This window comes from Arvicanthis niloticus, chromosome 24, assembly GCF_011762505.2.
Source record: "Arvicanthis niloticus isolate mArvNil1 chromosome 24, mArvNil1.pat.X, whole genome shotgun sequence".
Taxonomy (NCBI): Eukaryota; Metazoa; Chordata; class Mammalia; order Rodentia; family Muridae; genus Arvicanthis; species Arvicanthis niloticus.
The window spans coordinates 35,522,610-35,535,464 of NC_133432.1; the positions used below are offsets into that span (position 1 = coordinate 35,522,610).

A 12,855-nucleotide genomic window follows, 5' to 3' on the forward strand; every position below is an offset into this window, starting at 1 on the left:
GCTCTCCTGAGTGAGCGAAGAGTGCTGAGGGAGCTGCACTCGGCATCCTCATGTACCTTCTTGCATGCTGCCATTGCTGCTAGGAAGGAGGGGTGTGAATCACCACCAGACTACTTGTGTAGGTGGAGTTGACTCAGCAGTGGCCTTGGTGTCCTATGGAGTGGGGATGCAGGCGGCATAGCCTGCTGTCTAAGCTCAGCCTCTTCTGCCCACAGACTGGGGCACTGCTCAGTGCATTTGTTCAGCTCTGCCACATTTCCACAACATTGGCTGAGAAGACCTGGGTCCAGCTTTTCCCGAGGCTGTGGAAAATCCTCTCTGACAGACAGCAGCACGTGAGTCAAATCTTATAACCCTGTTTTAGGAGAATACAGTTTTAGCTTTTGATAAATATCCCAAAATGAACACAGTTCTAAGTCGCAGAGCATGATAAAACTGCCGGTTCTTACCCAAGGACCAATTATCATGATGCTACCATATGATGAGGCAGAGAAAGGCCAGTCTGCTTATTTGTGTTTGAGACAGGGTCTCACTCTATACCCCAGATTGGCCACAAGTTCATCTCATAGGTCAGGCTGGCTTTAAATTTGCCATCCTCCTGCCTCGACCTCTGAAGTGTTGGGTGGAATTGCAGGTGTGAAGTAGCACTCCTGGGTTCAGGCTTGTCAGGTTTTAAATGAAGACCTGAAACAGTTCAGTCTTTGGTTCTAGGCTCTGGCGGGGGAGATCAGCCCTTTCCTGTGTAGCGGCAGTCATCAGGTACAGCGAGACTGTCAGCCCAGCGCATTGAACTGCTTTGTGGAAGCTATGTCCCAGTGTGTCCCACCAATCCCCATGCGACCCTGTGTGCTGAAGTACCTGGGAAAGACTCACAACCTCTGGTTCCGGTCCACGTTGATGCTGGAGCACCAGGCCTTTGAGAAGGGGCTGAGTCTGCCCATCAAACCAAAGCAGACAACTGAGTTTTACGAGCAGGAGAGCATAACACCGCCTCAGCAGGTGACCGCCCTCGATGACTTTGAATAATCTTCCCAGAGGGTTAAATCCAGGGGAGTCGCTCTGTTGATTAGGTATGCTCTTGACCCAAACACTCAGAAACAGTGATTTCTTTCAGGAGATACTGGATTCCCTCGCTGAACTTTACTCTCTATTACAAGAAGAGGACATGTGGGCCGGCCTGTGGCAGAAGCGATGCAAATTCTCAGAGACCGCCACTGCCATTGCTTATGAACAGCACGGCTTCTTTGAGCAGGTGATGGCCGGTGTAGCGATGCCTCAGGGTGATGGCTGGTGGCTCTCACTTCTGGGGGATGTACCGTGGGATGGTACATCATGGCATGTACCGTGCTTAAGTCATGATGAGTTTACTTGGGGAGATTGCTGTTGCGTTGAGTGGTGTTGTCATTTGTTAAAGTCCTTGGAGTGAAACTCAGAACTTGAGTGGGCTCAGTAAGCCTCCTGTACCCCAGCCATGCTGTGTTATCTGCTCATGAAGACCCTTTGAAGTCTTGTCTTACCTGGGTTTGAAACTCTTAAATCTTGCGTGTGGGGGTGTGTGCATATATGAACACGTATGATGTGGCATGTGTGTGGAGGTCTGGGCAGCTTTATGCAGTCGTTTCTCTCCTTCCACCTTTACCTGGGCTTAGGGCTCAAACCCAGGCTCTGGAGCCTTTCCCTGCTGAAACATCTTTACCTCAGTCTTCTACCATCAGAAACTGACATGGACGCTCTTACCTGCTGGCCCTGGCTCTTTTGGAAACAGTGCGTAGACGCATTCAGTGCTTAGATGTCGGTCCTCAGCCTTGTGCTTCCTGTGGGGACAGGCACTGATTAAGGGTGAATCTGGGCCCAGAACTGGACACATTTGCATGTCCTGTGGCCTTCTCACCTTTGTGAGGGCTATGTTCTCCTCTGTTTTCTCTCTAAAAGGTGAGCTGTGGGGTCAGGCAACCTTGGATAATAAGGAAATAGTGGTTCCTAGGTTCTTGCTCCAGACAGATGAGAGAATACAAGGAAGTCTCCATTTCTCAGTAGTCTGATGGCATTGTTAACTTTTTCAGGCCCAAGAATCCTACGAGAAGGCAATGGATAAAGCTAAAAAAGAGCATGAACGCAGTAATGCCTCCCCTGCGGTCTTCCCTGAGTACCAGCTCTGGGAGGACCACTGGATCAGGTGAGCTAAGTCCCACCATAGAATATTCAAATAACATCTATTTGTTTGCATGTGTCTCAGGCTTGCAAGCATCTTTACCATATAGTCATCTTACCAGCCCATCAAACACCAGGATTTTTGTTTGGTTGGGGTTGGGGTTGGGGTTGGGGTTGGGGTTGGGGTTGGGGTTGGGGTTGGGTTTGGTTTGGTTTGGTTTTTCAGGGCAGGATTTCTTTGTGTAACTTTTGGCAATCCTAGAAATGGCTCTGTAGACCAGGTTGGCCTCAAACTCACAGAGATCGGTTTGCCTCTATGGTCAAATACCAGTTTTTAAAATGAAACATTGTAACATAATACAGTTTAGAGAGATAACCTGGTTTGATATGAATGTGCTGAGGAATCATAGCAAGAGAACACTATGGTCTTTGCTGTTCATTATTGGGCTGTTTTCTCTTAGGCCAGAAAACTGTGTGTGCAATAAAGCACTGCAGTCATAGCGCACAGTCGTCTGTCTGGAGTCTGAACTGAGGTGTCTCCAGCATAGGGCATAAGCATCCTGAAAGTGGGCACAAGGCTAACATAAAGTATGTAGTTGGGCGTGGCAAGTGCTGGCAGAAGCATCTTGGGTTCGTGTGTGTTTGATTCGAAGCTAGTGTGTGCTTGCTGTGTATCAAGAACCTTTTAGTTGCTGGTCACCGTCAGATTCAGTTGTGTGACTCATAGGCCCTGGTGTAAAAGTTCATGGATGTGCTAGGTGTGGTGGCATATACCTTTAATCCCAGCACACAAGAGACAGAAGCAGGCAGATCTTGAGTTTGAGACCAGTGTGGTCTGCATAGTGAGACCCAGTCAGGGGTTTAATTTATTGTGAATGAATTAAAGAACCAAGGGAACATGTCTGTGGATTCCTCACCAGTGTTTTTCAAAGGGTTGTTTGCTACAAAATCTGAGAAACGCATTAAATGTCTCATGTAATTAAATGAGCTGTCGATGAGGTCAGTCACTCCTGCCTCCCCTGAGAGCTAGCTCTGCTGTGCTGTGCTGTGCTGTGCTGTGCTCACAGGGTAGTCGGGCCTCCTGAGGAAGTACTATTGTCCTCCAGCAGTTTGTCCTCCAGCACTCTTCTGTAGTGACGCTGGCTTAGAACCCCTTTTTTCCTTTCTCAGTCTCAGTGTGTTGTCCTGATTGAGCTTTTGCTCCTAACCCTGTTCTCCTAGGTGCTCCAAGGAGCTGAACCAGTGGGAAGCCTTGACTGAGTTTGGCCAGTCTAAAGGCCACATAAATCCTTATCTCGTCCTGGAGTGTGCATGGAGAGTGTCCAACTGGACCGCCATGAAGGAGGCACTGGTGCAGGTAAGACCTCTGTCATGTTGTTACTGAGATTGTTCCTATATTTGAGTAAGTTGAGTAGTAGGTAAACATTCAGTGTGTGTGTGTGTGTGTGTGTGTGTGTGTGTACACTGTACACGTGTGTTATGTGCACTGTAGTGTAGTGCTTGCAGAGGCCAGAAAAAGGCATTAGGTCTCCTAGAGCTGGTTACAGGTTAGCTGTCTGTTGTAGATGTTATAACAAAACTCAGGTTCTCTGCAAAAGCAGCAAGTGCTCCTGACCTGCTAAGCCAGTGGCTCTCAACCTATGAATTGTAACCCTTTTGGGGGTCAGACAATCCTTTCACCAAAGGGTCCCCTAAGACTATTGGAAAGTACAGATATTTGCATTATGATTCACAACAGTAGCAAAATTACAGTGATGAAGTGGCAAGGAAAATAGTTTTATGGTTGGGGTGAGCACAGCATGAGGAACTGTATTAAAGGGTCGCAGCATCAGAAAGGTCGAGAACCACCGCCCTGAGCCATCTCTCTATCCTCTGTCATTCAGCTTTACTTGGAAATTAGCATTAGGTATAGCAACCTTAACCTCTGACGACAAAAGTAATCCATGAAGAGATTGGAAGAATTAAATCGATGTAGTTGGCAGATTTTGTTGGAAGAATCATCAGAACTAACACCAAACACTGGACCTAGAGCAGCCCAGACTACTATGTTTGCTGTTGTCTGAAAAGCCCCTGGTGGGACAGGCTCCTGATTTTGTGTGTGTGTGTGTGTGTGTGTGTGTGTGTGTGTGTGTCACGAGCGTGATGTGCAGTGTGAGGAGTTGTTTAACGTGACCTGATCCTGAGGGCTCTGTGCCTCTGGTGCCATGACAGGGGTCCAGCCTCTGTCTCCTCTCTGGGAGCAGTGTAAACTCCTGGATTTTCTACTGAAAGTCAGTTCTTACATCAGGGCTGGGTTTCTGTATACTGCTTTGTATGGCTGAGCACAGTGGGTAGTGAGCCATCAGCACTTTGCTTGTCATCTCTCACTGCAGGTGGAGGTCAGCTGTCCCAAGGAGATGGCTTGGAAGGTGAACATGTACCGTGGGTACCTGGCCATCTGCCATCCCGAGGAGCAGCAGCTCAGCTTCATTGAGCGCCTGGTGGAGATGGCCAGCAGCCTGGCCATCCGTGAGTGGCGGCGGCTGCCCCACGTGGTGTCTCACGTGCATACACCTCTTCTGCAGGTAGGTACTGCCCCCTCCCATCCCGGAGCTCAGCCTGGAGTCCTTAGAGCTGCAGAGCAGCCAAGTGGTAAGGGAAACTCTCTGCCCTTGTCTCATCCTTTCCCGTGGGAATTCATCCTTAGAAAGAAGACCAGAGTCAGAACATTAGGAGAAAAACTGGGTGACTTTGCATTTTGTATTTCAGGGTCTGAAACATTATCACAAGGGATTTTGATTTTACCATACAGTGTGAGATAGGTCCTATCCAGCCTTTAAAGACTTAAGTGCCTTTTGTCCTGATGTCCACCTTTGGGCATCAGTAGCAATGTTTCTGGCAATTTGAATGAATACTGTTGACACTAAGCTAGTATGTTGGGTTTGCCATGGTGTGGATGTCTGTCCATCTGTTTTATACAGCACAGTGTGGGCTGCAGTGTGAACCATCTGTGCTCAGTTTCTACAGGTAGAAAGGTCAGTGACAGCATCTGTGACAGGCTTCTTGGTGGGAAGGAGTATGTGGGACATCATATAGAATATGTGTGTCGAGAAGGTCCTTTTTGTTTCTTACAGTATTCTGTAGTATTTATCTACTAGTATGTAATCTGGGTTCTCCCTGCTGCTGATCCAGTCCTGAGTATCTCTTAAAACCCTGTATTTGCTTTAAGGAGACTAAACCCCAGTGAGTTCTGAGAGCAGGGATTCAGGGCACTGCAGTGCAGCTTCTCAGACACATACGGACTTGGGAAGCCACACTTTACCAGTCAGCATCTTGTCATTTTGGTGCTTTTCTGTGTGCCTGTTACCTCTGCTTTGCTTTTTTTTGTTGTTTTTTGTTTTGTTTTTCGAGATAGGGTTTCTCTGTGTAGCCTTGGCTGTCCTGGAACTCACTCGGTAGACCAGGCTGGCCTAGAACTCAGAAATCCGCCTGCCTCTGTCTCCCAAGTGCTGGGATTAAAGGCGTGCGCCACCACCGCCCGGCACCTCTGCTTTTTTAAAAGTGCCCTAAAATGACCTGTACGTATCATTTTACACATATGTGAGTGTCTGAATTTAGGTGACTGAAACATTCTCAATTTTTTAGTTACTAGCAGACTTTTCCCCTGCAGTGTAGGAGAGGGTCATAAACCCAGGGCCTTCATAGCAACCCTCTCTTGTGACTACTGAGAAATTATCTTTGCCTAGAAATGGTTAATGGCTGCATTTATGAGTTATTTGATAAAGTATCAGCCATGAGTGATAGTTGATCGTAAAAACATAGGAATTACTGTGCAATTACACATTCAAGGCATGGACTATAATACAGCATGTCACAGTTCCCTGATGTCTGAATGTCTGGGAATGTGAGTGAAAAGCAAACCGTCTGTCTCACTGCTGTGCTCATGGGTTGTGATAGGACTATTTGTTGGTATCTGGGTATGGACAAGTTTTACAGCATTTAAAAAGACCATTACTACGGCTGGAGAGGTGGCTTATCAGTTAAGGGCACTGACTGCTGTTCTGCAGAGCCCAGGTTAAGTTTCCTCCACTCACAGAATGGCTTACAAGCATCTGTAATGGCAGTAGTAGGGATCCAACACAAATGATAATTGCCTCCACACAGCTAAAGAATCTTTTTGTTGTTGTTGTTGTTTTTCAAGACACAATTTCCCTGTGTAACCTGCCTATCCTGGAACTCCCTCTGTAGACCAACCAGGCAGGTCTTCCTCAAACTCAAGGATCTGAGTACTGGGATAAATAGCGTGTGCCCCAGGCCAGGCTGTTTTGTTTTCTGAGACAGGGTCTCACTATGGAGCCTTGGCTGGCCTAGACCTCAGGTTGGCCTCAGACTCATACATAGGGATCCACCTGCCTCTTCCTTGGAAATGCTCAAAGATGTACAGCACCACATCCAGTGTCTTTAATGTTGTATGTATGTGAAAATCAGAGGACATCTCCTTTTACGGTGTCTCAGAGGTCAGTTCAAGCCCTCAGTCTTGGAGTCAGCTCCTTTACCACAGATCTATGTCACCAGCCCTGAACTAAGAAATCTTAGTGAAAACCCAGGCAACCCCCATAAGAATACTTTCTGGAAGCCTTACATTGGTTTGGGCTGTTTTGTATTTGTGTATGTGTCTTGGCCCAGACTTATGAGGTCAGAGGACAACTACAGAATCAGTTCTCCTTCCACCTTTTGGGTTCTGGGGAATCAGACTGAAACCTGGGTTGTTAGGTGGGGTGGCAAGTGCCCGTACCTGCGGAGTTTTCAGCCCAGCCCCCAGCTGTGGAATCTTTCCCGGTCTACCCCTAGGCTGCCCAGCAGATCATTGAGCTTCAGGAAGCTGCACAGATAAATGCAGGCTTGCAGCCGACCAACCTGGGCAGGAACAACAGCCTCCACGACATGAAGACAGTGGTGAAGACCTGGAGGAACCGGCTGCCCATTGTGTCTGACGACTTGTCCCACTGGAGCAGCGTCTTCATGTGGCGGCAGCACCATTACCAGGGTAAACCGACCTGGTCCGGCATGCACTCATCATGTAATTTTCCAGACGCCCTGCTCTGCTGGTTTCATGTTATTGTTTTGTTTTTTGTTTTTTGTTTTTTCCTAGATTTTGAGGTAATGGTGGTAATGGTGAGGGCAGAGTTGAACCTGGGAAGGTTTTGTGCCCTGCATCTCACCCACTTGGTACATTTTCTAGTTAGCCAGGAATTCCTCGAGTGCAGGCCAGCACCACTGAGTGATGGCTGTCTGTCTCAAAGCCCCCACCTAGGAAACACCTGTTGCTGGGTGGCTTTGTGTCCATTCCTGGTCTTCCTGCCCTAAACCCACCAAGCACCCTCCATTGAGGAACACCTTTGTGATTCAGTGACCGACACTTATTCTACTTGCCCCTTCTTTCTTTTTTCTTTTTGGAGACAGGATCTCATATAGCCCAAGCTGTCCTCATTCACTGTGACTAAGGGCTGAGGATGACCCTGAACTTCTGATCCTTCCTCCTCAGTCTCCTGAACACTGGGGCTGGAGGCATGCTTTGCCGTGCCCATCTTTGTTGTGTTAGAGAAGAAACCCAGGGTTTTGTGAATGTTAGACAAGTCTTCTACCAAGTAAGCCACATTCCTGGCTCTAGTCTGAGATGCTGGATACAGGGAAAGCGGAAGGGTATCCTGTTCTCATGAGCCATGTTACATGTGGTCTTCATTCTTTCTTTAAGCCTGATTGTGGTATGCTTGGGAAAGCATGTGACGTGCCTGACAGCTAATTCCTTTGCTCTTTAGCTATCGTAACTGCATATGAAAATAGCTCTCACCATGACCCAAGTTCCAATAATGCCATGCTTGGAGTTCATGCCTCAGCCTCTGCCATCATCCAGTATGGGAAAATTGCCCGGAAACAAGGTCTAGTTAATGTGGCGCTGGATATACTAAGCCGTATCCACACCATCCCCACCGTTCCCATCGTGGATTGCTTCCAGAAGATTCGACAGCAAGTGAAATGCTACCTCCAGCTGGCAGGAGTGATGGGCAAGAATGAGTGCATGCAGGTAGGGTCCTGGAGAGGCGTTCATGTCGGGGCTCCTGGGCCAGGCAGAGAGGAAGGAAGATGAGATGTTCCAAACACAGCCTTGACAGTGGGCAACTTGTCCATCCCACAGAAGAGAGGAAGGGAACTGTTGAGTGTTAGAACTGCATCTGTGCTCACTGTTCCACCATGTGCTTAGCTAATGTGTTTAAGGAAGGAAAAAACATTATAAACAAGGAGGTAAGATTGATCCTGGCCGTTGTGCCCAGAGGACCATGTGAAAGAGACAGAGAATCTGGCTGGACATGGTGCTTCAGAGAGAGGGGCTATGTAAGAAGAAGTGAATTGTGTAGAAATTTCAAGAGCCTTTGTCCTTCCTCTCTTTCCATTTCTGAACAGGGCCTTGAGGTTATTGAGTCTACAAACCTAAAGTATTTCACGAAGGAGATGACAGCTGAGTTTTACGCCCTGAAGGGAATGTTCCTGGCTCAGATCAACAAGTATGTATACTGTGGTGAACGGTGCAGGTTCTACAGCTGTTCCTTAAGGATTTGAAGCCAGTGTCCTGCTCAAGCCAGAAACCACTTGATTTCATGGTGATAGGTGATCCATAGGCATTTGGTATGGTGCCCTCTGCAGAGAGGAGCTAGCAGCAGAACCATGTGTAGCCCTGCACAGCTGCTTAGGGGAGCGAGTGGCATGACTACAGACCTGTCCTTCAGCCTCTGTTGGGGAGTACAGTTGTGTGTTCTGTTGGTTTAGCTGACCTTGTTGTGTTACCCAGTCAGGTCCTTGCCTCAGTCATCCCATTGGGCCCCCTAGATAGATACAAGTACCACACTCCCGCCTGACTTAGGAGAGTAGTTTTTGTTTTAGAGCCATAAGCCTGTCTTCCCCATCTGTGGGTCACATTCATCCAGGATCCAGTTTCAAACATGAAGTTGTATTGAGCCCCACAGACAACTTGTTAGACAACTCCTAGTTGTTCGTGGCTTCCCTATGCTTCTGGAATTGGCTGCTAATTTTGTTTGGGGATTGAGGCTTTATATTCATAAAGGACATAGGCCTAGGTCTGTCTGTCTGTCTGTCTGTCTGTCTTTCTTTCTTTCTTTTTTTCTGTTGTTGTTTTGGTGTTTTGTTTTGTTGGTTTTTTGAGACAGGGTTTCTCTGTGTAGCGCTGGCTATCCTGGAACTCACTCTGTAAACCAGGCTGGCCTCAAACTCAGAAATCTGCCTGCTTCTGCCTCCCAAGTGCTGGGATTAAAGGCGTGTGCCACCACTGCCCGGCAGGCCTGGGTTTTCTTGATTCTTCTTACACATTGATAGTGTGATGGGAAAATGGAATCGAGCCTCATTGTCATGGAACAGTTTGACCAAGTGGTAGTTGCATAGAACACATTAGGGCTGAGTTGCTCTAGGTCCCAGAGATTTGATCCTTGGTCTAAAACAGTGGTTTTCAACCTCTGGATCTCGACCCATTGGTGAGGAGGGTTTGTGTATCAGATAGTTATATTACAGTTCATAACAGAAGCAAAATTACAGTTACGAAGTAGGGAGAAAACACTTATCATTGGGGGATCATCATAGTCTGAAGAACTGAATTAAGGGTTATAGCGTTAGGAAGGTTGAGAACCCCTGGTCTAAAAGGACCTAAGCAAATAGGTACTTGTCCCAGAGTGTGTATAGCAGCACTTGACTCTAGGTGGAGTGTGGAAATAGCATCGGTGTTCCGTGAACAGCCCTCTGCACATACAGTGGAATCGTGGAGCTGCAGGGCACATGCTTCCGTGTGGAGACCTCAGTCTGATGGAGAAGGTTGTAGGATGTGTAGCCTGATGTACAAGAAGTATGTCAAATACATGAGTCCCCACAGACAGAAAGCACACTGGTGGCCAGGGCTGGGGTGTTGCTGGGAATCAGAGTGACTGCACAGGAAAAGCCACACAGCAGTTCCATGACTTGTTAAATATAACTCAGTGTTTAGTTTATTTGGTTTATTTAGTTTATAAGTTTTGAAATAAGGCCTGACAGCATGGCTCAGGATGATGTGTAGCTTGCTGTGTGTTCTAGGCTAGCTTTGACCTTGAAGTCTTCCTGCCTGCCTTAGCCTACCTAGTACAAGTACAACCACCAGTGCAACCACCAGTTAAATCCTCTCTGAAGCAGAGTGGGGCCATATGCTGTGTGTTTTGACTCCACATAGATCTGAGGAGGCCAACAAAGCGTTCTCAGCAGCTGTGCAGATGCATGATGTGCTGGTGAAGGCCTGGGCCATGTGGGGGGACTACCTGGAGAGCATCTTCGTGAAGGAGCGGCAGCTGCACCTGGGCGTGTCTGCCATCACCTGTTACCTGCACGCTTGCCGGCATCAGAACGAGAGCAAGTCAAGGAAGTACTTGGCCAAGGTGAGACTGGGAGATTCCTCTTTGTCATGGAGCAGCTGGTGGCCTTGGGACTTAGGTTGAGATCCATCTCCAGATCCGATGTCTGCTTTCTTGCCTTTGCTCGCTTCCCATCCCTACAGAGTGACTTTTTTTTTTTCACAGTTGAAGCTAAGGAAACAGTGGCCTGAACGTCCTGGGGTCTCAGCCTTTCCTTTGGTTCTTAGTGCTCTGGGGTCACATCCTGGATAAAGCCTTCTAGGCCAGAGGGCACTGAAATCCTACCTACTTCCATGCTGTCCGTGCAGAGGCTCAGAACAGTGTTTGCAGTGGGTCTTTCAAATCCCTGGTTGAACATGAGCTCAGAAGTACATCAGCATACATGGTCATTAAGCCAGTGCTAACCCTACCTGCCGTGGTAGTACTGCGCTCATTCACTTGACAGTGAAGCTTCTGGAGGCCCAACTTTGAACAGTGAAGGATGCCGGGCACCAGCAAGTAGTCTGCCTGGTGTGGGCTGCTGATAGTCAGATTCTCTCAGAAGTCTGTTTTGTTTGGGTGAACAAGCAGGTTTTCTACCTGTTGTCTCAATTCAGTTAGTGCTGGTCTCTAGGTTGGATCAGTTAGTAACTGCCCTTTATGTTAAAAACTAGATTCACATTGTAGATTCTATTCAGCTTAGCTTACTCTTTAAGCTTTGTCTTGATTCTCCCTCGTGGTCGATAACACCACCTCATTTAAGGTTGGGGCCTCCTTTGAGGCTCTCAGAATTTCATATAATTAAAACTTGTCCTTTGCCTTAGGTGCTGTGGCTTCTGAGTTTTGATGATGACAAAAACACGCTGGCAGATGCTGTAGACAAGTACTGCATTGGTGTCCCCCCCATCCAGTGGCTGGCGTGGATCCCACAGCTGCTCACCTGCTTGGTGGGCTCTGAGGGCAAACTGCTGCTGAACCTCATCAGCCAGGTGGGGCTGTGCAGGACGGGGACAGCGTGTGTGGGACATGGGGCAGTCTGAGGGATGCTGACTTCTCAGGGGTAATGGTGGTGTAAGCTAGTTAGACTGGGGCATCATAGCCCCTCCTGAATGAGAAGCCACCAGCGGGCCCAGCAGGCCAGGCAGTACCTCTCTAGTTGGTTCTGTCCTCATGGGATTGCCCTGTGATTTCTGGAGAAGACATTCTTTTTGCTTGAGAGCACATGAGCGATACTCGAGACCCAAGTTTGACCTAGAGCTTGGCTGCCAGGTTACTGTCTCGGTCTGTCCTATATTGTCGTCCATGCAGTGGCTGTATACACAAGCAGGAAAGGTCTTGTGGCACATCTGGAAAGGTCTGAGTGACAGGGTGTCCTCTGGTTCACAAGCTAGTATGGTAGGGCTGGCGCCTGCCACCTCGCCTACACGTTTCTTTGACTCCTGCAGTTGCACAGACCAGAAGCTGCCTTTAGTGGCCTTGTCCTTAAGTTGGAGTCACTCATAACCTGAAATGGTTTGTGCACCATCCCATGACTAATGGATATACAGGGAATCTCACTGGTTAAGATCTGGGGTCAGTGTTTCTTGCTTTTCTTAGATTTACTGAAGGGAATGGAGTATGGTATCTGCCATGAATGGTCGGTTGCCAGGTAGAATTTATGAGGTGCATGTGATCTATTGGGGTTTTAAATAAGCTATTTCATCTGTTGGTCAACAACTTTATATATCAATTTCTTGGTGTTGGTCGCTTTGACCCAAATGCACAACAAAAACCCATTCATTGCTTGTATACAGTTGCTCTCCCTAAAAATTATCCACCACCCAGAAACATACTGAGGTGCAGTTGACCCCTTCTGTCTACTGCGGAGCAGTGCAGTTGACCCCTTCTGTCTCTGAGCAGGTTGGACGGGTGTATCCCCAAGCCGTCTACTTTCCCATCCGGACTCTGTACCTGACCCTGAAGATCGAGCAGAGGGAGCGCTACAAGAGTGGTATGTCATGACTAGGGTGGCTGGTGGGGCTCAGAGGGCTCCTGTGATTTGGGGTAGCCCAATCACCTCCATGACAGGCACACCCCCTGCCCACAGCTCCCCTCCTATATGTAGTCAGTTGTCTTTTTGGTCAGGACCAGAGGACCAAGACTAATGACAGAATAGAGTTTGTGGCAGGGGGATATGTATTCATGGGGGCGACTCATTAGAGACAGAATACAACCAGTGAGAGGTCCCCGCTGTGAGAAATGAGAGAGCTCTTTCTCTTCCTCAACAACCAAGATGTAAGGGAGCTATGACACTTGCCTACTT

The 12,855-nt window shown here is 48.0% G+C and overlaps 1 protein-coding gene across 14 annotated transcripts in view; it reads left to right on the plus strand.

Annotated features, from left to right (window-relative positions):
- Trrap (transformation/transcription domain associated protein) overlaps positions 1-12,855 on the plus strand; it is a 90,766-nt gene that overhangs the window by 64,051 nt on the left and 13,860 nt on the right. For 9 of the 14 annotated variants that reach the window (XM_076923641.1, XM_076923648.1, XM_076923650.1 and 6 more), the window contains 12 exons: positions 216-335; positions 712-999; positions 1,115-1,252; positions 2,064-2,176; positions 3,373-3,508; positions 4,524-4,715; positions 6,982-7,210; positions 7,950-8,215; positions 8,593-8,693; positions 10,397-10,598; positions 11,378-11,542; positions 12,453-12,543. In XM_076923641.1, coding sequence (XP_076779756.1) covers positions 216-335; positions 712-999; positions 1,115-1,252; positions 2,064-2,176; positions 3,373-3,508; positions 4,524-4,715; positions 6,982-7,210; positions 7,950-8,215; positions 8,593-8,693; positions 10,397-10,598; positions 11,378-11,542; positions 12,453-12,543 — 2,041 coding nt within the window. The remainder of the gene's footprint in view (positions 1-215; positions 336-711; positions 1,000-1,114; positions 1,253-2,063; positions 2,177-3,372; positions 3,509-4,523; positions 4,716-6,981; positions 7,211-7,949; positions 8,216-8,592; positions 8,694-10,396; positions 10,599-11,377; positions 11,543-12,452; positions 12,544-12,855) is intronic. The other 5 variants (XM_076923646.1, XM_076923651.1, XM_076923649.1 and 2 more) reach the window with 1 other exon arrangement.